Source organism: Pleurodeles waltl, chromosome 3_1 (genome assembly GCF_031143425.1).
Source record: "Pleurodeles waltl isolate 20211129_DDA chromosome 3_1, aPleWal1.hap1.20221129, whole genome shotgun sequence".
Classification (NCBI taxonomy): Eukaryota; Metazoa; Chordata; class Amphibia; order Caudata; family Salamandridae; genus Pleurodeles; species Pleurodeles waltl.
Genome location: NC_090440.1, coordinates 349,473,839 through 349,498,143, shown reverse-complemented (window position 1 = coordinate 349,498,143; position 24,305 = coordinate 349,473,839). Strand labels below are relative to the sequence as shown.

Sequence of the window (24,305 nt, the reverse complement as noted above, 5' to 3'; positions counted from 1 at the left end):
AAGTATTTTATAGTCATTTTTAGCTTTTTTAGAAAGATTAAAAGTTATTTTTAGGCTTATTAACAAACAGTGATATCTTTGTAATGCATAAACATATTATTCAATATCAGTCAGATACCTGCTGGAAATGTTCTGAAATTCATTTGTGGGTTTTAAAATGTGTTACTAAATGTTAAAAAATAATTTCAGTTTATCCTGGCAATCCCACTGAAATTAAATGACACTAACATTTCTTAGGACTTTTATATTAACTGGAAAATATATGCTCTACTTAAAATTGCGCAATTTTCAAAACAATACCTTTCCTAATAAATATAAAGTTGTACAAATACATTAATCTTTCACCATGGTGTTGACTGACAACATCATCAGACCCATACCAAATAGACAATGCAGTGAAGATTGCCAAGCCTTTTCTCTGGATGAGTTTCATAGTATCTGAAACAAAAAGCCACAATGGGTGCCAAATTGCTTCTGATTTAGAGGCAGTGGGTTTCATGGAACACTTTGTTTTACTGTTTTCCTTGAAAATTCTTGCCAGTGGTTTGTTGATGAGTAGGATGGCACATATTAGCTGTATTGAGTTTTTTTGTATTTCTATTAATTAACTGGTTGTGATGAAGGGTGTGTAAATATGATTATGTTTTCTTGCAGACTTAAGAGCAAGCTTCTGCTTTTCAAAGTTCGATGAAGGAAGGTGCTCTTCACCAAAACCCAAAAACCACACCAAACAGGAATGCTGTTGTGCAATCTATGGAGCTGGCTGGGGGGATCCATGTGAAATCTGTCCAGTTGAAGGGGATGGTGAGTTTCAGGCAGATGATGCTCACTCCAATATGTAATGAGACGGAGAATATACCAGGATTCTCAACTGTGGGTTGATTCCAACAGAGTCAACAGAATGGTATCAATGGATTCACCCAGTGAGGCCAGTTCAATCAATTTGTCATAAACCAAAACATAGTAATGTTGAAAATGGAGTTAGTGCTGTCACATCACAATTTTACTTTAACTACTAATTGAAAATTTTAGTTAAATGAAACTAAAGTTTGAGAAACCCTGATTTAGGGAAATACACAAACAAACAATAGAGATCATAAACAAACCATTCCTAAAAACATTAGAGCCATAGGGGTCAAGGTATTAAGCCATTTATCAGTCATAAACTCTATGATTTACAAAGTCACATGACTTGTCCCCACAAAATGTTACGGAGTTCTGCACAAAACCCCTTTCGCGAATCAGCAAAGCCTTTCTGACTCACAAAAGCTCTTTTTATAAAACATTCCGAATCTCAGTTAGTATAGGTTGTTAAAGGGCATTCCCTATAATTGCGATTAGAAGTAATTTGTATTTTAATGATTTACAACAGTTTTGCTTTTGTGACTCATGACTGGCAGCCAACCTCGGGGGGAGGGGTGACCAGAAAGGTTTATAGAGTACCAAAATTAAAGTTGTCAGATGTCCCTTTAATGGTCTACTTAAAGCTGTTACCTGCATTGTAAAACAAATTAAATGATGTTGATGTATATTACAAATTGTTAATCAGTAATTAACTTTGCACCCATTTAACAGATCTCCACAAAACTTTGCAGATCTTTGGCATTTTACAAATTGGCAGATAAGGCACAGTTTTGTGAGGATTAGTTAAAGAGGTGCAAAGACAAAAAGGGGGGGCCAAAACGTGTTTTTCCACCAATGCAGTTTTCATAGACTTTATAGATAGACGTAGAGGAAAAACAGCTGAATGGATTTTCATGAAATTTAGCAGGAATATAGATTATGGTCTGGAAAGGATCCTTATTTGCTATTTCATAAAACATCTATTCAGCAGTTTTATAGTTATAAGCCACAGCATATTAGTTATAACTCAGGCCGCAGTACACTATTACATTATATTTCAGGAGGAATATAGCGTAGGACAGTGCTTTTTAAATTTGTACACATTTATTTTTATTACATTTAATCACATTTCTGTGTTCTGGGATTAAAAGAGAGATATAGCGTAGTACAGTGCACTTAAAATAACCTACAAATTAAATATGTACAACATTTTAACAAATACACTGTACTACACTACATTTCCCCTAAAATCCAGAACACATGGCTATTGTGGTCTAACCTATATTTTGCACTTTCAAAATTGGAAAGATGAAATTTTGTTTAGACCACACTTAGGGCCTCATTATGACTTTGGCGGTCAGAATCATGTGACCATCAAAGCTGCGGGGAGGAGGCTGCCATCATACCGGCGGCCTCCCCCCACAGTTCTATTACAATGTTTCCACTGGACTGACCGGCGGGAACAATGTAATATGACGTGTCCGCTGGTCAGACCAGAAGAAAAAGTGCCACGTTATGGAGCCGTGGCTCATGCCATGGCACAACAGCACACTGGGAATGCACACTTTCTGCAGGCTCCCCAGCACTGGCTTTCTGGCACCTTTTTCGTGGTGGGGACCCCACCATTAAAAGGCTGGTGGAAGGTGGACGGTCCCCTATTCCACGCTATGCCACTCCACTTTACACCACTCCACTCTATGCTATTCCACTGTATGCCACTCCATTGTACGATATTCCACTCATGCCACTCCACTCTACACCAATCCACTGGATGCTATTCCACTCTATACCACTCTACACTAGTCAACTCTGTGCCACTCCACTCTACATCACTGTAGTGTATGCCACCTCACTCTACACTGCTCCACTCTGTGGTATTACACTCTATGCCACTCCACTCTATGCTATTCCACTCAATAGCACTTCACCCCTTGCTGTTCCACAGTATGCCCATTCACTCTACTCTATTCCACTTAATGCCACTCCACTTCTTTGTATGCCAGTCCACTCTATGCCGTTCCACTGTATGCCACCCCACTGTACACTATTCCACTCTACACCACTCCACTCTAGACACTGTAGTGTATGCCACTTCACTCTACGCCGCTCCACTCTATGGTATTACACTCTATGCCACTCCACGCCACTCCACTCTATGCTATGCCACTCAATGCTACTCCACCCCTTGCTGAGCCACAGTATGCCAATTAACTCTACGCTATTCCACTCTATGCCACTCCACTCTACCCCACTCTACACACCTCAGCTCTATGCCATTCCACTCTACCCAACATCAATCTACGCAACTCCACTGTATGTTAGTCCACTCTGGTCCACACCCCTCTACAACGCTATACTGTATGCCACTCCTCTTTATGCTACTACACTCTAAGGTGCTCAACTCTATGCTATTCCTCTCTACGCCACTTCACTCTATGCCACTCATAGCCACTCCATTCTATGGTATTGTCACCTAGACCATTCCATTCTATGCCACCCACTCAATGCCACTCCACTCTATGCCACTCAATTTTATGCCACCCTACGCCACTGCACTATATGCCACTCGACATTATGGCACCGTAATCTATGCTATTTCAGTCAATGCTATTCCACTCTACACTATTCACTCTACATTATTCAACTCTACTTCACTCCACTGTACACTACACCACTGCACACTATTCCACTGTAAGCCACTCCACTTTATGTCACTCTATAGTACACAACTCCACTCTACGTCCCACCACTCTATGCTAGTTCAGTCTGCACTATTCCACTGTACACCACTCGATTCTATTCCACTCTACCCCACTCCAGTCCATGTCATTTGACTGTAGGCCGCTTCACTCTACTATACGGCACTCCACTCTATGCACCTCCACTCTACGCCACTCCACTCTATGCCACTCAGCTCTATGCTGTTCGACTCTAAGCCACTCTAGTGTACACCACTCTGCTCTACACCGCTCCATTCTACACCAATCCACTCTACGACACTCCTCTATATGTCACTATACACAGATCGACTGTATTCCTTTCTACATCACTCCACTCTATACCACTCCACACTATGGTATTCAACTTTACACAACTCCACTCTACGTCACTCTACTGTATGCCACTCAACTCTACACCACTCCATTCTATTCTATTCCATTCTATACCACTCTACTATACATGACTCTATGCCACTAAACTCTACAGTATTCAATTCTATCCCACTCCACTCTTTGCCATGCCAGTGTATGCCATTCCACTGTATTGCACTCCACTTAACATTGCTTCACTCAGCTGTATTGGGCAACCCTCCACTGTACGACACCATACTCTATAACACTCCACGACAGCAACCGTTATTGATCAAAGTGAATCAACCCCATGATAATTATTATATTTATTTATGATGTATTTCTTCTGCTTGGTGCATCTGAAAAGGTGTGGGACACTGTGATGTCATTATTAGTTAAGTAAATAATTGATAAAGTGCTGAGTCGACCACTGATATGGCCTCGATGTGCTGAACCCTTAATCAGGCAGAGTCTAACCAAATTACACACACATTTGTATACATTGAAAATGCTTTTAAACAGATTATCCATGGTTACTTTGTCACGATGAGACAAATGTTTCACATAGAATATCTGTCAGGATATGTTTTTTTAAGGTTAGAATTCTTACTTGAATCTGCACATGATAAATGGGGTCTTGTACTTGGCGAACTGTGAAAAACAATTTAACCTGCTAGTGGGGAATATCTTATATTATTGTTTTTCTACAAAATGTGTTGCTTGCATTAGATGTTCTAATGATCAGTCCAGTTGCCATTCCTTTCAATAATATGCTATCCAACTAGCTGAGAGCATTTTCTGGCTTTGGACCAGTAGATATGGGCTTGCCAGATGTTCTGGCAGTTTGTTGCCAAAACTAAACTATATCTCTGTGAAAGATCGGAAAATAGTTCTTAGAACTTTAATTTTGAGATTATAGTAATATTGTATTGTTTCTAAGCCTATCATCACACTAAAGATAATGTGCATGTGCACACATTCAGAATGGAATCCAAGTTTTAATAATGTTTTGAGGTTTAGTCTGGATGAAAAGATAAAAACTGTGAGCTGTTCCTAGCATTCTCTGAAGTGAGAAAGGCTGAGATATAAGAGATCATTCGTAGTCTTTTTCTTCTAAAGAGAATTTATTAAGTATTCCTAGCCCTAGACTATGTATTTCAGACAGCAGTTATGAACAGAATGTGAATAGTCTAGGGCATTGATACTTATTTCCCACCTCTTTTGCATGCCTGAGTAGCATCGCTCACTTTAATTAATGAACAGTTATTTCAGAAAAAATATAGTTTTGAAAAACTTTAAAATGGATTACAATTCTATACTGTTCTCACACTGGAGGTTTGACAAAGGTGAGGGAATAAATATAAGCATGGTGTACCTGGTAAAATGACTTAAATCAGTAAGTGTGCTGAGCAGAATGAATTGTGCTTTTGAAATTTTTATTGGAAAAGTCACACATATTTGCCAGGGCAGGATACTGCCTATGATGGGCATTGTTGAAATCTACTTAGAGCAGACTTCCTCTGCTGAAGCCTGAGCCTGAAACTACAGTGAAAAGAATAGTGCCCCACCTCCCCACAGTAGGCAACCCAGTGATAGGCAAATCAACGTTTTTAAATATACCTGAAATCTACATACTTAACAGGCCATCTGAAACAACAGATCTGTGCATCAGAAAGTCATAAGGAATCCATGACTGGTTTGTTCTTTCAGCGAGGTGCGACCTTATAGGGCCATAAATACATCCCTTTTAATCAGGTAGAGAATGTCATAGGCAAAGATGCATTTTTGCTTATAGCACTAATAATTCTTGCATTGTACCTGAGAATAAAGCCTCATTATGTTGCTTAGTTATCAAACAAATTAGGTTGTACATTATGAGATAATAATAGACTTACAGGGATGTAAAGTGCATTGTGACTAGTTACTCCTGGTCACCATTGGGCTATGAGGACAACTTGGTCTTGTCACAGTGAATGACATTACTCCAGCCCAGTGAAAATCTGTTGGCCATAAACTAGCATTTGTCTGATCTTACATGACGACTCCTCAACTTCGCACTTGTATCTGAATCAAGATGATAAGATGGTGTCACTGCATCTATATTACTTCATACGTTGGACAAATAATGGAACCAGACATTAAATTGTTATCCTCTCCTGTGTTCCCCTGTCCTAAGTTCCACATAAAGGCACGGGGCACCTACACTATTATTTATAGTTCATAGACAAGTGAAGGTAAGGGGCCTCTGAGGGTAGGGGTGAGGCAGGTAAAAGACTGACCTCAACCACTGTGGCACAGGAACTGCTACCACCACAACTCCGCTTCCCCTGGGTTGTATGTCAGAATATTGTGCACAAAAATACTGTGTTTCAAAAATATCACAGCCAACAAATCAACTACCACAATATTGTGAGAGTAAGACTATATAGGCTTAATGTTCTTAAATTCACATCTACATACCTTGAATACATAAATTTTCAAGGTACCCCTATGTTGAGTTAAAAATAGTAACTCTATTCTTACTGATATATACATATATACTTATCTTCATGAAATTTTGTTAGTCAATATTCTGGGTACAACATGTTTGTAGAACAGTTATTCAAACCTGATATTCTGGTAAACTACCATCCAACTCACTACATTACAAATAAGTGAAGTCTAGCTTGAGTTCTTGTTAAAGAATACACTGTGTGGGAAAAGATATGCCATAAGACTATGGTGAGCTGATTCAGCAGTATATATGTACTACTGCCTTAGATGTATGACTTTTTTAATATTCACAAACGCAACACAAGTGACACCTGAAAAACTAAAATGTTAATTAGTCTAACTGTAAATGTATTTGTCCTATATATCTACCTGTCAGATGTCAAAAATTTGATTTTGTCACCCCATTTTCATCTCCATGGGAATCTATTTTTCCCATTGACCCAAAAAGTTTGGATAACAATCCATCCTCCATTACCATTCTCCAAACACAATGACATCCTTCTTTTGTTGGTATAACTATCAGTGTTGATAGGATGGAAACTAGTACAAATATTTGGTGAATCCCATAAAGTTCCACATGCGGAGAAGTCTAGGCCACCAAAATGTCTCTACCGGTCTGTAGCGGGATACATGGACTATAATGTTAGCAATGTTGGGCTTTCTTGCATAAATGAAGCCTTCTTCAATTTTTGTGATTCCCCCTGCCCACAGGTAAATGTTGTATGGTGCCCACAGCTAATGTTGTATTGATGGATGTGAGCCACAGCCCCAATCAACATTACCTGAGCGCATTCTTTTAATGTGCTGTTAATGTGTAATGTGTAATGTGTGAGGTGTACACAAGTAAAAGTCATGTCACAACTAAGTCAATATGTCAGTGCAGTGTGATCACATGACCATTATTCAATGTCAGACCCACGATGTCAATGTCAGACCTATAATCCCTAGAAGAAGTATAATCAAAGCATTCAACCAGAATGTTCAACCAGAAAGGAAACAATAAATTATACAAAACAAGACATGAAGATAACATTGACCAGTCACACAAGTTAATATTGACTTTTCAGGGCAAACAACACATCACGCACTATGTTTAAAAAAATAGTACATTCAGAAAATAAACTTTGTTGCAAAGAATGCTATAGTCAGAAAATAAACAAATAGGTGCTACAAGAGACGGTGCAGTGAATGAGTGATATAAAGTGAACAATTACACAAACTAAGTTTATGTAATAAAAATGTACAATTTAATGCAATGCACCATGCACCCATTCCTCAATGGATTACTGAGCTGAAAACTTGAAACCAAAAGATTCATGTGATGTATAGTCCAGTATCCTAAAATTACAGTCCAGAATAGGCAAAAGATTAGGCGTACATTTTGACCCCTTGTTCAGAATGAATCCACTTGGGTCATCATCGGGACAAACAAAGGTAGATACATACATAAGACAAAAACAAAAGGAAAAAACTGGAAGAAAGAACCAAAGAGGTCAAACCAAACCCACTTGGGTATATACCAATCATTCTAAAAAATCTGGAAAAATGCTTCCCAGTAATCCAAAGTCACGAAGACAAACTCCTGAAAGGACTTCCATCCATATTTCTTTCTGAGGAAAGGGGGGAACCAATCCCAACACAAAAACAAGAAAGAAGAGCGAGGGAAAAGAAGAAGCAGAGTATTAATAAATAAAGAGGTGAGGGGCGAACCAACAAGAGATATCACAAGATAAACCCTCACCCCCAATCAAAAGCAGAGAGTATGATGCCGGTCTGGTGTGAGATGCTGACTCAAGACAAGTAACCACTCCCTGTGTGTATGAAAAAAACCCTTAGAGGGATCCACAGGAATAACTCCCCCAGATACCACTATCAATGCCTAGTGGTCTGTCAGAGGAAATCCAAGGAACTTTTGTTCGTAAGAGGAGGCACAATTGGCCTACAGAATAACATGAATATTTGTGCCCCCTCAACCAATCTTACCAAGCTAGAAGAAAGTGCATCAGAACTGCACTGTGCAGGCCCGAAAAAAAAGCTCACCAAAGGCCAACAATAATCAAGCACGGCACAGGTTAACAATAACTAGGTACTGCACATATAAACACTGCCCCCGTACAGTCAGGTCCGCATCAATATAAACTTACAAAGCATTACTGTAATCTAAGGGATTCACATTCACAGACTTTGCAAAAGTGCCAAATGTAAAATATGCATAGCAGTAATACATGAAAATCTCACAGATGGCAAGTCCTGAGCAGGAGGGTTGTTCGTGACCAACTCCTATGAGTAAAAAATAATATGTGTATACTCTCATTGGCCGGTATGCAGACTTTGGCCTGTGTTGTTCAGGCTGACGGACATTTCCCCTCCTCTACTGAAGGCTCAATTAAATAGCTATGGAGTCATAGGTAGGGAAATGCCTGTCAGCAGATTAATAGAAGTACAGGGGCACGTCAGTTAAAAAAAAAAGAAAGCACCAATCACTGCGGGGTAGACATTGATGTTGAGAGTGAGTCAGTGTTTGCCACACTGTTAAGTGTCCAACAATCTTATTAGCCAGTCGTTCAATGCTCTAATTTCAAATACGCACCTGGCCTTAGGTTCCTGCATGCAGTTTGAGGCATCTTCAGTTTTGCATGTGCAATGAAAGATATTGAGGTGCAGCTCAAGTTTATATCTGTTGACATCAAAGTCTTCAGATTTATTGACTCATAGTATTTCCTTACAGACAGTTTACACATTTACAAATGTGGCCAATCCATTTGGAACCGTAGAAAGATTGTAAATTAGACACTTTTTCTACAAGACAGTTCCTTGGGTTCATTGTTGCTCAAAATCTGACAATGAAATTGAACAATCCTGTATTTTACGTGGTCTTCAAAACTCATGGTGCTAAGTAGAAGTCAATTCTTGGAATCTTTCTGATGGGCACTATCCCACTTGCTGCTTTTAAGTCAGCTGTCTATGAAACTGACTTCCTCCTACACTCTTGTATCATGTTCAGGAGTGGGCATATGTAGTGTAGAGTTGGAATCTCCTGATTATTGTCTGGTGATAAGTTGGTTGCATTTACACAAAACTATTCTCCTAAAAAAACACCTGTTTTATTTTACAGAGGCGTTCAAGCAGATTTGCCCATTTGGAGTTGGGATACGTGTGGGACCCGATGATGAGCGGCTTGGTATGTTCCTCTTAATAACCTACCCTAAAGTTGGATCATTCACAATAAATTATCATGTTAAAATGGCAAGAGGCAGAGGCACAATAACAGGAGAGAGGAACTGCAAAGTTGATTGGATTTTCAAAACTTTATCTGCCCCTCCCTTTGCCATACTACTACCGCTTTATACCCCTCACCCATATTTTCATTTTACATGTGGTTCTATAAACCAGGATCTACAGACTTTAAGAAAATGGACCCCTTACCTACCTCCTCCTTTTCCCTCATGCACTCACCAGTTGTTCCCTATTATCTCAGTCTCTTGCTATCATTGTCAGTGGAACCCCTTCCCTGCTCAAAAAGAGCTGCAGAATTACATGTATATTAAAATAGATCTATCACTCAAACCTCACTCACCCTGGCTTTCTATACAATGTATTCTGCCACTTTTGCATTTCTTTGGACCATCACAGCCAGGGCATTCTCTCCAATCCTCTTGCTGCCATCTGTCCACCATGCTCATTAATCCTAAATGTAGTTGTGTGAAGGTGGCCAACTTGATATTTGCAGCTCTTTATTGGTTGTACTCACTTCGATGTCCCCTCCAAACTTCTCCTGCATATTCTTTGCCTCCCAAAATCTTTATCCATTCTAGAGAGAAAATTTAATACCAGAAAGACATCTGGCAATACAATAAGCAGGGGTAGGTGTAGACCCATAGACAGGGCAGTACTTCTCTGGTGCTCAGTGCTACGTGTCTAGAGTCTGTTTTGCTATTTTGTCTATCTTGAGTCTTGCTGATTTTTTGTGTTGATTTCATTTTTTTGTCATTGTCTGAACTAAGATGTGGATGAATGTGAAGACCCAGAAAGGTGTCTAAACGGACAGTGTATCAACACTGATGGCTCTTATCGCTGCGAATGTCCATTCGGATTTGAACTTTTTGGCGTTGAATGCAAAGGTAGGTATTTTTGTGCAAGAAAATATTAAATCAATTCTACATTACGTAATTGATAACTCAATCATTGATAATGTAATCTGTAAGGTTTTGAGTCCACTTTAGGATTTTTCCACCCCGTGGATAATTAATCACATGTTCTGTACTACAGATGTCGATGAATGCTCAGTCGGAAACCCATGTGGAAATGGGACTTGCAAGAATGTTGTTGGAGGATTTGAGTGTACTTGTGATGAAGGTTTTGAGCCAGGACCAATGATGACATGTGAAGGTAAAAACTCAGAATTCCTAAGCATTTCTGTTGTCTGAACCTTTTTAAATGTATGGGACTCTCTGCTCCTATTTTAGCCCTGACCACAATAATCAGTATATATGTAGACTTATTAAATAACATTTGATGCTATTTACTAGTGGAATGTGAGGCATGGTTTTGAGGATACACTCATCATGTCAATGACATATATCTGAATGAGACCGGGAGCCAAAAAGCAACCCTGTTTCATACCTGTGTTAGATTAGAGCTGCTTTGAGTATGCATCCTTCAGGCATATGTGGAACTCTACACTTGTCTTGTAGAGACTTTTGCTAGTATTTAGTAGTATGTCAAGGACTAACACTATAACTTGTTCTTCATATTTTATCTGTGACCAAGCTAAAAAGGAGCTGAGTGCATTATAAAAAATATGCAAATGTAACTCGTGTGGGTGGAGGGGGGTTGCTGATGGTCTTTTTAACTCAGTAGCATTTAATTTAAAAGATGCATTTTTGATTCTCTTATGTCCCAATATATAACAGTGATACTGATGCACTGAAATGCTACTATTAGATATAGCATTACCCAAAAGGAAAGGAAGTGGGATGTCTCATAACAAGTTCCTCCAAACTATATAACATCAACATCAAACACCAACACCAAACCTGGCTCAAATTCCCTACCCATAATAGTTTTCTCTCACTACGTGCTTCCAGAGCAGCCCAATCCCTTACACCTAGCCTTCTCATACTTTGGTACTGAGAGGACATCTCAATCAGCAAAAATAACATTTGACTTTGGGACTCAGTTAGTAAAGGTTTTCCCTCACTATTTATGTTGCTGAAACAGATTACCAGTCCAGCACTATAGGTAAGAATCCCAACTCTGGCTACTCTCTCCAAACCAAGGGGTAGTAATTTGTCTAGTAGACCCTAACCTAACAGCCCTTGCACTACACAGCAGCACCCTTGCACAGCTCACATATTGTTCATCTAACTAGACCCCTCCTCATCACCCACACCTATCCTTCGTAGCCTGTCTGTCTTTCTTAGTTATGTGAGCAGGAAATACATGCCCTCCTTTGTTCCAATAATCAATCTCCCACTGATTCGGTTATGTTTCCTGTGACTCCACTCGCCCTTGAAATCTGTGAAGGTGCTTTTTTCTCAGTCTCTATTAGCCAAAGTCAATATCATTGTCCCATTCTGCTGGCTCACTGAACATTTATCTTCCTATGTATCTATGCTCTCTGCAGAGATCATGTCTACTACTCTAGAAAGTAGTGCTCTAGTCACCCTTGCACCAACATGGGCCTCAGAATCTTCCTTCTGAGCCCCAGTCTCCTATCCACAGCCATAGTGCTCTTGTCTCCCCTATTGCTCCCCATTAGATGCTATCCTATTTTCCCTCTATTATCCCCAGAGAAGAGCCCCATTAAATTCCACCCAAAATATTCTGCATAGCTCTTATCCTTCTTCCACCCTACTTTTGCCTGCTATTCAACTCTCCATAGAAGAATTCCACACCCTACACCTCAGCATATTGCTTCTCTGATGAGAAATTGTTCTCTCTATCCCATGGTAGACAGTGCTTCCTTTAGACCAAGAGCACATTGTCTCCACATGCTTGAGGGCTGTAGGATGGACTTATAGGAACTCGGAGTAGCCAGTGCTGATGATCATTCCTGTTGAACTGTACATTAGGTGTGTGTTAAAATGCATCATTTTTTCTCTGAATATCTTGGAATCTCATGAAAACTTTCCGAAATTAGACTTTGAGCACAAATGTTTGTCAGTATCTGTGTACAGTTAATGTACAAAAAGTAACTCAAGATACCAAAGGGAAAGTCCTTTGAGCATATGTCACTAAATAAGTAATTTACAGCATAAATCAGTCTCCCACAGGCAAAGATGATGAATATTAGAACACTGGAATGTTGAGAGCTCCTTTGGAGACAATGGTGCAGCTGTGGCCTATATGAACTGGTATGGGCGCGCTGCTGTCAACATTCCAATGTCCTAATACACAAACTCTCCCTTTTTCTTTCCATGCCTCTCAAAAATATATTGAGGAAAATGAAAGGCAAAGGCCGTGCAGTAGGACACTCACATCCTTCACCCATCCCTCCTTCTGTAGTTCAGTGTCGCTGTGGCTTCAGAAGGAGGGAGGAGTGAATGCTGCTCAACTCCTGGGTCTCCCTGGTTTGGTGGAACTACAAAAAGTAGTCCAGCCAAGCCGGGGAGAACCAGGGGCTGACTTCAGCCCCCTTTCACAGATCTTGCTGTGAATATTCAACAGCTAACAGTTGGGGCCCTGTGGCGAGCTGTTAACTGCAGAACACTTACAGCAAAAGCTGTGAACAAAGGCTTTGGAGCTGAGGAAAATTTCAGCCCCTTGGGCTCCAAGAGGCTTTTGTTTTTATAATTAGAACATTCTGCCCTTGGAGGGCAGAATGTTCTTATAGCTTTATAGCCTACCGTAGCTGGGCTATGCCGGCCATTAAAGGTCCGCTCTCTTGTTAAAGACCCTCAGGCATTTAACACTCAAGCAGGCCTTTACTGGCCGGTAAAGCCCACTACAGCGGGCTATAAAGCTATAATCAATCAATCAGTATTTGTAAATCATGGCTATTCACCTGTGAGGTTCTCAAGGCACTGGGGGGGAGGGGAGGTGGCTCATGCGAAGAGCCCCATCTTGAAGGTACTTCTTGAAGATGGTGAGCGGCAGGCTTTGTTTGAAGTACAGGGGTAGGTTGTTCCAGCTCTTCACTGCAGCGTAGGTAAAAGATTGGCCTCCGGCGTTGGTTTTGCGGATGCAAGGGATGGTGGCCAGGGCCATCTGGGCAGAACAGAGGAAGCTGGTGGGGGTGTGGAAGGAGACAAGGTGGTTCATGTAGACTGGTCCTGCGTTGTGTATGGCCTTGTACGTGTGAGTGAGAAGCTTGAAGGTGATTCGTTTCTCGACCGGTAGCCAGTGGAGGGTCCTCAGTTGTTGGGAGATGTGTTCTCCATAGGGGAGGTCCAGAATGAGTCTAGCGGTGGCATTCTGGATGAATTGAAGTTTTTTTATGTTCTTAGTTGAGGTGCTGGCATAGAGAGCGTTGTACTCAAGCTTGCTTGTGACTTAAGAGTGGGTGACTGTCCTGGGACAATCTGCTGGGATCCATCTGAAGATCTTCAGGAGTTTGCGTAGTGTGTGCCAGCAGGAGGAGGCAACAGAGTTTACCTGGCAGGTCATGGATAGGGAGGAATCGAGGATGATTCCAAAGTTGCGGGCATGCTCGGTCGGATCAGGTGGGGCGCTGAGGGATGTGGGCCACCAGGAGTTGTCCCAAGCACACATGCAACACCCCCCTCAAATGCATACACGCACACTCGCCCAACACCCCTACTCACACATGCACTCACTACATTCACCCCCATTGACACGCATACACACTCCATCCCCCACCCCCTCCTTTCCTCAACATACATACACACACAACCCCCACCCCTGTCTACATGCATGCAGACACGAACCCCGACCTAGCATTTACATTCACCCACACATGCATCGCCATTAGCACATTTACACACAGACACACATGCACAACACTCCCCCTCTCTCCCCCATTCATGACATGCATACACACTCACACACATCCGTTCCACACCTCACCCACCTCCCCTGGCGGAGGGCACTTACCTCATCTGACAAGTGCTCCTCCCTGAGGGGACGGAACCCGGCGCGCGCACCGCCATCACCATCAGGACACCCCCAGGCCATATTACATATTTAATACTGCTGGCGGAGTCCTTTTGGCGGGGCTGGTCCAGCGGTGGAACTGCCTCTGCACCTCAGACCGCCAGCGCGACTACTGGAGGATTTCCACCCAAATTGTGGCAGAAATCCTTCAGTACTCATAATATGGTAGTGGTGCTCGTGGCTTCGGCGGTCTTAGGAAAAGACTGCAGAAGTCATAATGAGGGCATATATGTTTTCCTGAGAATTGTGAGCTGCCATAAAATATCCTAAAATATCAAGATTAAGGGCCTGATTTAGATACTGGTGGACGGGTTGCTCCATCACAACAGCGACATATATCCCTTCTGCCGAAATCAAAATCCCATTGGATATAATGGGATTTAGATTTCGCTGACGAGATATCTGTCACCATTGTGATGGAGTAACCACTCTCCCGATATCTGAATCAGTCCCTAAGTGTTGTCGAAATGACCCGAAACATGATTGCATTGTACCAAAATCTGACTAAACGCAAATGAAAAATCTTACAATTAAGTAATCCAAAGCAACCATGAATTGCACTGTTACACAAGAATCATTTGTTCTCAATCATGTCATACTTTAAAGGTATCACAAGTAAATGTTTCAAAACATTAGCTATTTCCCTCAACATAATTAAATTAGAAGCATCTAAACCATCATAAAATGCTCCAAAATTTCATAAATTCAGTGTTGCCTCAATTTCATGCAATGTTCTCAAAATAGTATGCTTTAATATCGACAAAGCAATCACTATGTAAATATTTAGCATTACAATTTGCAAAAACATGAATTGCCATTTAAATATCAAAATTACGTTTTATCAAAATATTACACCATTTCCACAGGATCTATTGATAAGAGCCTAAACGTGTAGTTGGAGTATGGCTTTGAAAATGTGGGCTGTAAACCTGGATTTTTTTATTATGTTTGCATCTAGTATGCCCATTTCTGCCCATACTCTGGCTTTGGCCAATGTCCTACACCTCTTGGTAATGTGAGTAGTTTGTGACAGATAGTGAACCTTTCTGTAAATAATCAGGTGAAAAGGTGAGAGCAAATATTTATACAAGCAGGTCACTGGAAACAATTCCTTAGTTGCAGAGCTACAATCCTATAATTGTTTTAGCATTTATCTACAACAGGAAATATTATTTAACAATTGTTTCCAGTTTTTGTAAACATATATTCTTAAGATCCGTTTGTGCAGGCATTTCAAGAGCAGCTGCCAAAAGGACCAGCATTATCTGTGATGCCTTCTTTCAGTTTTGGATTCTTAGTTAACAGAACTTTGCTTTGTGGGGCTTTTGCTTTTCCTGATAAAAATATGGATTTACCAATTATTGCACAAAGGGAGCTGTTTGCTAAAAGCTATGACAGACTGAGTGTTCCAGACATTGTATGGGGCAACTAGTAGGGCCTTCATAGAGAGCTTTTCAGTTACAAATAAACCCAATCTTTATAGTTTGGTTTTGATATGCATGAGATAAATATATAAAAGGGTAAGAGAGTGTGATAGCAAAATACAGAGTAATAGGAGTAGGAGAGGAAAAAGAGACAGGAAACCTCTATAGATGTAAAAAAAAAACAGGTGGGGATATCAAGACTGAACTAATGATCAACAAAATCATGTTTGCTGCAAGGATAAGTTAATGTTAGAGTAGAGGTTGGAATTGCACTGTCATCCTCAGTAATAATAATCAAGATATGAACACAACCACAAGAGAAGAGAAAAAATAAAAGAGCAAGAAACACTGAAAACAGGAACTGGCCTCAGGGAGAAGCATGGCCAGATTCTAAGAACAATGACCGCAGTGGAATCAAGAGCCCAGACCAAGGAACAAGAACCCAAGGCATAGAATCTGCACACCAATCCTTACCAGGATAGGGAGTGTGCACATAAAGCTAGAACCACAGGGGACTGGAGGGACAGAGAGAAGACAACAACAAGAAACTGAAACAGGGAAGACTAACTAACAAACAGAGAGTAGGGAGCAATACCTAAGGGAACCCAAAGATATAAATAATCAAGGGGCAAACCTGGAACTAGAGCAGAAAGGCAGAACTGAAAAAAGTGGGGCTTTAGCAGACAAGGCTAATGTGAGCTACTGCACACTGTGCGCACAGTGTATAAATAGTTGGAGGCTTGAGGGAGGAACACAGGTACTGAGAGCGAGTCACTGACTTAACCTTATGTATGGAATCAGGGAATCACCAATGAAGATAAGGCTGCACAGGAGGTCGGAGAAGAGAATAGTGTGGAAGCAAGCGGCTCAAGAAGGGGAATAGGAAAACCAGAAACCTACTGTGGAATTAAGTTGAGTATAACAAGGTAATCTTGTATCTGTAGTCTGGCACAAGAAGGGGAATAGGAAACCCAGAAATGGAGTGTAGAATGGAATTAAGAGTATAAAAAGTTGAGGGAGCAAGTCTGAATAAGTCAATGTATCTGCAAGAGTCAGGAAATATGGTGCTAAACTGAGTGCCAGAACATGCTCGGACAAGATTTGGCAGCATAGCCACATATAAAACAATGCACCGGATGGTACAATCAAAACCAGAACCTGTGGAGCAGGTGGACAGTATGGGCAGTACGCTGGAGAGTGCACTGATTGGTCAGGTCTAAACGCAGAAGCTCCCAGTGACTACACGAGCACCAACCTACTGGATGGATAATGGAATCTTTACAGTGAATTAGAAAACTAGAGACAGTATGAGCAAGCTATTGTGCCTAAATGCTCGGGTCTAATTTTCAAAGAAAGCTGATGTTAGACCTGACAGCCTTAGTGTGGTCACCACTAACTTTTGCCTGCCTCCCTCTACTTTTTAGGTACTGTTTTTGCTGGTTTTAAGACTCTGCACTATATGTGCCCAGGGCCTGTAGATTAAATGCTACGAGTGGGCCTGCAGCACTGATTGTGCTACCCACTTAGGTAGCCCCTTAAACCTTGTCTCTGGCCTGCCATTGCAAGGCCTGTGTGTGCAGTTTCACTGCCAATTCGACTTGGCTTTTAAAAGTACTTGCCAAGCCTAAAAGCCCCCTTTTTCTACATCTAAGACACCCCTAAGGTATGCCCTAGGTAACCCATAGGGCAGGGTGCTGAGTACGCAAAAGGCAGGACATGTACCTGTGTGGATTACATGTCCTGGTGGTGTAAAACTCCTAAATTCGTTTTTACACTGCTGTGAAGCCTGCTCCCCTCATAGGCTAACATGGGGGCTGCCCTGATACATTGAGTGGTAGCTGCTGATCTGAAAGGAGTAGGAAGGTCATATTTAGCATGGCCAGAATGGTGATTCAAACTTCTGCTGACTGTTGAAGTTGGATTTAATATTATTGTTTTGGAAATGCCACTTTTAGAAAGTGAGCATTTCTCTGCACTTAAATATTTCTGTGCCTTACAATCCATGTCTGGCTGGGTTTAGTTGACAGCTCCTTGTGCATTCACTCAGACACACCCCAAACACAGGATACTCAACCTCACTTGAATACATCTGCATTTTGAATGGATCTTCCTGGGCTAAGAGGGTGGTGAGGCTGACACTTGCATGTCAAATGACAGTAGCCTGCCCTTACACAAAGGACTGCCACACCCCCTACTGGGACCCTGGCAGACAGGATTGAACTGAAAGGGGACCTTGTGCACTTCTAAGCCACTCTTTGAAGTCTCCCACACTTCAACGGCACATTTAGGTATATAAACAGGGCCTCTGCCCCTACCAACTCAGACACTTCCTGGAGAAGAAACTGGAACCAGAACCTGCATCCCGCCAAGAAGAACTGCCTGGCTGCCCAAAGGACTCACCTGTCTGCTTTCTGTGAAGAACTGCTGCCTTGCTGTTGCCCTGCTGCCTTGCTGCTCTCTGGCTGTAGTGAAGACGTGCTCTCCAAGGGCATGAATAGAGTGTGCCTCCTGTTCCGTGAAGTCTCATTTCTACAAGAAGAATTCCTTGTGCGGTGAAATTCGACACAAAGCCTGCCAGAAAAGCTGCACAGCCTGCACAGCGGTGAAAATGTCACTGCACGCCAAACTGGAACGATGCAGCCCAACTTTGCATCGAGAAGATCAACGCAGCGCCAGCGCAGTGACCCGAAATTCAACCCACAGCCCACCAGAACGACGCACAGCCGAACCTAGAGCGACGCAGGCCGACTTCCAGAGAGGAATCGATGCAGTGCCTGCCGTGCAGTAGAACATGTGATGCAATGCCCACCAAATCGATGCAGCTCCTGTGACTTCATCCTACCAGTGCAGGAAATCCAAGCATCGTCCCCGGGGCGTCTGAAAACCCCGCAACCCGAAGAGGATCCACGACCGAGTGCCGGAAATTGATGCACAGCCTTTCCTGCGTGAAAACTAAACAAAGCATCACTGTGTGCTGCCCGAGAAATTGACGCAGACCCCTTTTTTTCTACGCATCTTCTCCTCTGCGGTTCTTTGCAGAGATTTTTCACGCTAACCAGGTACCTTGTGCTTGAAAGAGACTTTGGGGGTCATTTTGACCCTGGCGGTCCAAGACCACCAGGGCTAAAATGACGGAAGCACCGCCAACAGGCTGGCGGTCCTTCCTGGCCTATTACAACCACGGCAGAAGCGCTGCGGTCGCAACGCCGGGGCCGGTGGTATTCCGCCACTTTTGCCCTGGCGGTGATAATCCGCCTGGGCATCGCTGCTTGCAGCGCTGCCCAGGGGATTATGAGTCCCCGACCGCCAGCCTTTTTCTGGAAAAAAGGCTGGTGGTATGGGGAGTTGTGGGGCCCCTGGGGGCCCATGCGGCTTTTCACTGTCTGCTGTGCAGACAGTGAAAAGCACGACGGGTGCAACTGCACCCGTCGCATGGCCGCAACACCGCCGGCTCCATTTGGAGCCGGCTCCCATGTTGCAGCCCATATCCCCGCTGGGCTGGCGGGCGGAAACTTGGTTTCCCCCCGCCGGGCCAGCAGGGATGTCCAAATGGGCACCGCGGGAGTGCGGTCGCATTGGCGGCCGCCTGGCGCTTACCGCCGCCCGCCAAGGTTGTAATGACCCCCTTTGTATGCTTTTAAAAGACTTAAGACACTTCATATCACTTTTCAGTGATATCTCAACATTTACTTATTGCATTTTAATCATTTTGACCTGCCTATATCCAGATAAATATTCTAGATTTTTCTAAATACTGTGTGGTGTATTTTTGTGGTGCTATATGGTGCTGTTGTATGATTTAAGGCACAAATACTTTACACATTGCCTTCTGAGTTAAGCCTGACTGCTCAGTGCCAAACTACCAGAGGGTGGGCACAGGATAATTCAGATTTTGTCTGACTTACCCTGACTAGAGTGAGGGCCCTTGCTTGGACAGGGGGTAACCTGACTGCCAACCAAAGACCCCATTTCTAACAGCTGAAAATCTGCACTTGCAGATCTTCAACCTCTCCTGGGTGCAGATTTATGATTTATTGGAATTCACAAAACTCATCATAAATATGCCTGGAAAGCTGTGTCAGTCACTGGTGTCCAGGCATACTTCTGGAAATCCTTTATGTATTCCATTATTTGACTATTTGTCTTTGTGCAATTGCATAATTTCATTTTTCTATGTGTTCTTCACGGGGACACATATGTTTCCCATTGAAAAAAGAACTAATACCCTTCCTCACTATACCCACACCACTGTTGGGGTATTTCATTCCATTTCCCATCTAAATCAGACCCTTTGTGTCTCTTACCGTCCAAAATCTCAGGTCTCCTTAAACCCTTAATACTAACAATTCTGTATGGATATTAGAGGGGGTGTTACTTCGCAGGCTTTCATATCTTCCCTGTACTAACTGTAAGAAATTGGGTTACTAGTTGTGATGGATGAGAGTCCTTCACTCCACTAGAATCCAAGTAGCCCATTTTAGCACTTGGATGTCAGGGTAGTGAAGCAGAGGAGTCCAAGGCTTATTCGTGGGAGGTGTTATAGGCTAGTAATCTCCATCCATTGGCATGCAACAACAACACTCAATAAATCCTTGTCAGTAAGTATTGTTTTTAAAAAAAAGGAAAAGTACATTTATTTCTGTGCTCATTATTACTGTCTCTGTCTCTCGGATTGTAATCAAAGATGTCTGCCATTGATTGCAATGGGTTTAAGGATACAAGTGGAGTAATCACTGTATTGGGGCACACCTCACTGATTTGCCTGGACAATTAAGGCTCCAGCTACAGGTGAGTTTGATTGGACAAAAACAGAGCCATTTACCTAACGTCTAAGATACTGGCAGTCTGCTAACTATGGGCCTGATTTAGATCTTGGTCGAGGGAATAAGTAATTTGCAAATATGACGGGTATCCAACCTGCTGTATTATGATCCTCATAGAAGATAATGGAATTGTAATACAGCAGACGGGATATTTGTCACATTTGTGACAGAGTATTTCCCTCTGCCAAGCCCTAAAGAAGGCCCATTGTCTTCATAAAATGTTCAACATCTTGTTAACTGACTACAGAATAGACAATGGTATGGGAGTACACTGACTTCCGGAGCTCTGTTCCCATCACAGTATGCTGGCAATGGTCTGAGGTTTGCTCCTCCTTGGCAAGCACAGATGTGCCTAATTACTCATAAGCTCTTCACACTATAGATGTACTGATGATACTGAGTTGTACCCTCAGTATTCATTATACCATGGGCATCAGGTGCAGGCAGATGTGTTACTTTAACACTGCCCCACTAGTACTATTTATTGGTAGAATCATATATTTAGTAAAGAGGTCTAAGAAAAAACACAAATTGCATGACTTAGCACACTAAAGAACATCATGATCTGAACTTCAAACATAATTAATGGAAATATGAACAAAATCTCAACACGACACGGTTATGTTGGTACTGTTTACTGCAAGGTAGGATCAGGGCCGGCTTTAGGACTGGTGGCGCTTTGTGTGACAGTTTATTGTGGCGCCCCCCACTCCATGACCCCCTCCTCTGTTTCAGTCACTACCACTGACAAATGTGCCCCTCATCTCTCCATCGCTCCCTTTTTACATACATTCATGTGTTTTAAAGCACTTGTAAAGACTGGCTTTATCAATCCACTCAACTAGCCACATAAAATATAGGGGCACATTTAAAAGCCCCTAGCACCATTCTAACGCTACATTAGAGTCAATTATTTTTTTACACTAATGTGGTGTTATAAGGCCAAAAGCACCATGCCATATTTACAAAGTGGAGCAATGCATGCATTGAGTCACTTTGTATCCTTTTGAGCTACATTATGCCTGCACCAGGCATAATGTATGCAAAGGTGGCATTCCCCCATTAAGGGGGCCAAAAAAATGGTGCAAAGAAATCTGACAGATTTTCTGGTACTTTTAACGCCTGCTCAGAGTAGGCGTTAAAAGTAGGCGTCTGTTGGTTACAATGGGCTTCTGGATGCTTTGCAGGATTAGCATCAAAAAATTTTACGCTAATCCTGCAAAGCTCCAGACTAGCGTCCAAAATTCTGACACTAGTCCCCTAACTACCGCCATGTTGTGCCAAATTTCAAATACAGTACACACATGGTGGTGTTAGGGGAATGCTAAGGGGTGCAAGAAAAGTGGTGCAGCACTGTGTGCAGTGCCACTTTTTTCAAATATGCCCCATAGGGGCATATTTAAGAGCCCCTAGTGCCATTCTAACACCACATTAGTGTAATTTTTTTTAAGCTAATGTAGCATTAGGAGGCCAAAAACGATGCCCCATATTTACAAAGTGGCTCAGTGCATGCGTTGCGCCACTTTGTAACCTTTTGCGCCACATTATGCCTGCACCAGGCATAATGTATGCAAAGGGGGCATCCCCCGTTAGGGGGGGCCAAACAAATGCTGATAAGAAATCTGACAGATTTCTTTGCATCATTTTTTTCCGGCACTTTTAACTCCTGCTCAGAGCAGGCAATAAAAGGAAGCTTCCATTAGTTACAATGGGCCTTTGGGTGCTTTGCAAGATTAGCATGAACATTTTTTACGCTAATCCTGCAGAGCGCCGGACTAGCATAAAAAATTCTGGCGCTAGTCCCCTAACTACGGCCATGGTGCGCAGTATTTTAAATATGCACACAAGGCGGCATTAGGGGGCAGTAAGGGGTGCAAGAAAAGTGGCACTGCACTGTATGCAGCGCCACTTTTCTTAAATATGCCCCATAGTTCTATTTTTGCAGCTGGCATATTAACCCTCTATGCTACTTTATGTTGAGTCAAAGCTGCCAGTAGGCAAAACTCCAATCTCTGTCTTTAGCAGGAACATTAATCACAAGAGGTATCTTGACAGTTTAATTGTTTCTTGAAAGCTAAACGCACAAGGAACTTTTCAGCAGGTGCTTTTAAATCGCAAGTTTCGTAAGTAATCGCTAAACACAGCGCCCCCCTGAGCTCAGTGCCCGGTGCGGTCTCACTGCTTGCATCGCCCATAAAACGGCACTGGGTAGGATGAGCAAGGCATAAAGGATTGATTATCGTCATTACTAATATTACAAATGAGGATTGACAAAGCCAATCTGGCTTTACTAAAGCTTGTGGATTTCCAACACAAGTAATGGCAAAGCCTGTAGCAGGGTTTTCCCACCTTGGATTTTTCTTTTGTACACTTCAAAGGTGGCTGTCACTTTGGGCCTAGACACAACATGATAGCTAACTTCAAAGTAAATAAAATAATGTTCCAAGATAGCTAAATGTTACTGTCCATACTTCAAAAATGGCTTCCAAGTTACCTCTAGACCAATGTGCAATGTGGAATCCATCTTGGAAATACAATAAATGCCATTGCACAATGCCCATGGTGGCCAATATTGACTTTTCCAGTGGTGGTGGAATTGCGTTGCAAGCATTGCAATAGCAGTTGCTGCCCTCTTTGAACAGTATTTTCCATACTTCTAAGATACCAGAAGCATGGCGACTATTTTGCAAGTGTAGAAAATGTTTCCAATGCTAGCACAATTCTAAAAGCAAAGCCAACAGCTGCAGCAGCGTGCAGCTGGCGGGGGTTACAGTGAGGTAAGGAAAGTGAGAGAGAGAGAGAGAGACATTGAGCTTGCTGTCAGTGGTAGATGGGAAGGAGAGCAATATTGAGAGAATGAGTGGAGAATTGCAGAGCACTAGATGGACAGAGAATAATGGCAGTAGTTGAGGAGAAAGTACTATACGATGTTCAGAGAAAAAGAGAAAGAACAAGAAAGAGGGAGAAAGAGTGAAAGAGAGGACCGTGCAAGACAAGCACACCGATTGAACTCCAATGGGGCGAATTACATTTGAAGAAACAGACCCCATAATCAGCGGTGCAACAATAAACTCAACCAATGAAAAAACACAGGGTGAAGCCAAAATTCTCGAAGGAAAGAGAAAAAACAAGAATAGGTAGGAAAGCCATCAAATAAATAAGAAAACTATACAATCATGAAAAAGGGGCTGATCTGAAAATCATCCTAACTATTTGATAAACTAGTGTTGGGTCTGATGATGTCTGCAACAGACAGCTAAATTTGTCTGTAGCAATACCACAGTAAGAAATGGATTAAAAATTCTTTACAAAAAAATATATGTGTTTCTCTTGTGTTTTGTGAGAAGAAAGAAAGTTGTATTATTTCAATATCAATGAAAATGTTATCACTGTTTACATTGATTTAACGAAGATCTTTATCTGAAAATATTTATTTTTTCTATTTTTTCTCGGTTCTTTCTTCGATAATGTATACTTGTGTATTCTTTATATCCATATGCCGTCCTTTGATACTGTAAAGGTGGGCACTTGTGTTT

The 24,305-nt window shown here is 42.0% G+C and overlaps 1 protein-coding gene across 1 annotated transcript in view; it reads left to right on the top strand.

Annotated features, from left to right (window-relative positions):
• FBN1 (fibrillin 1) overlaps positions 1–24,305 on the top strand; it is a 780,541-nt gene that overhangs the window by 639,286 nt on the left and 116,950 nt on the right. The window contains exons 50-53 of the mRNA XM_069222499.1: positions 655–804; positions 9,523–9,588; positions 10,412–10,528; positions 10,677–10,796. Of these exons, the coding sequence (XP_069078600.1) occupies positions 655–804; positions 9,523–9,588; positions 10,412–10,528; positions 10,677–10,796 (453 nt within the window). The remainder of the gene's footprint in view (positions 1–654; positions 805–9,522; positions 9,589–10,411; positions 10,529–10,676; positions 10,797–24,305) is intronic.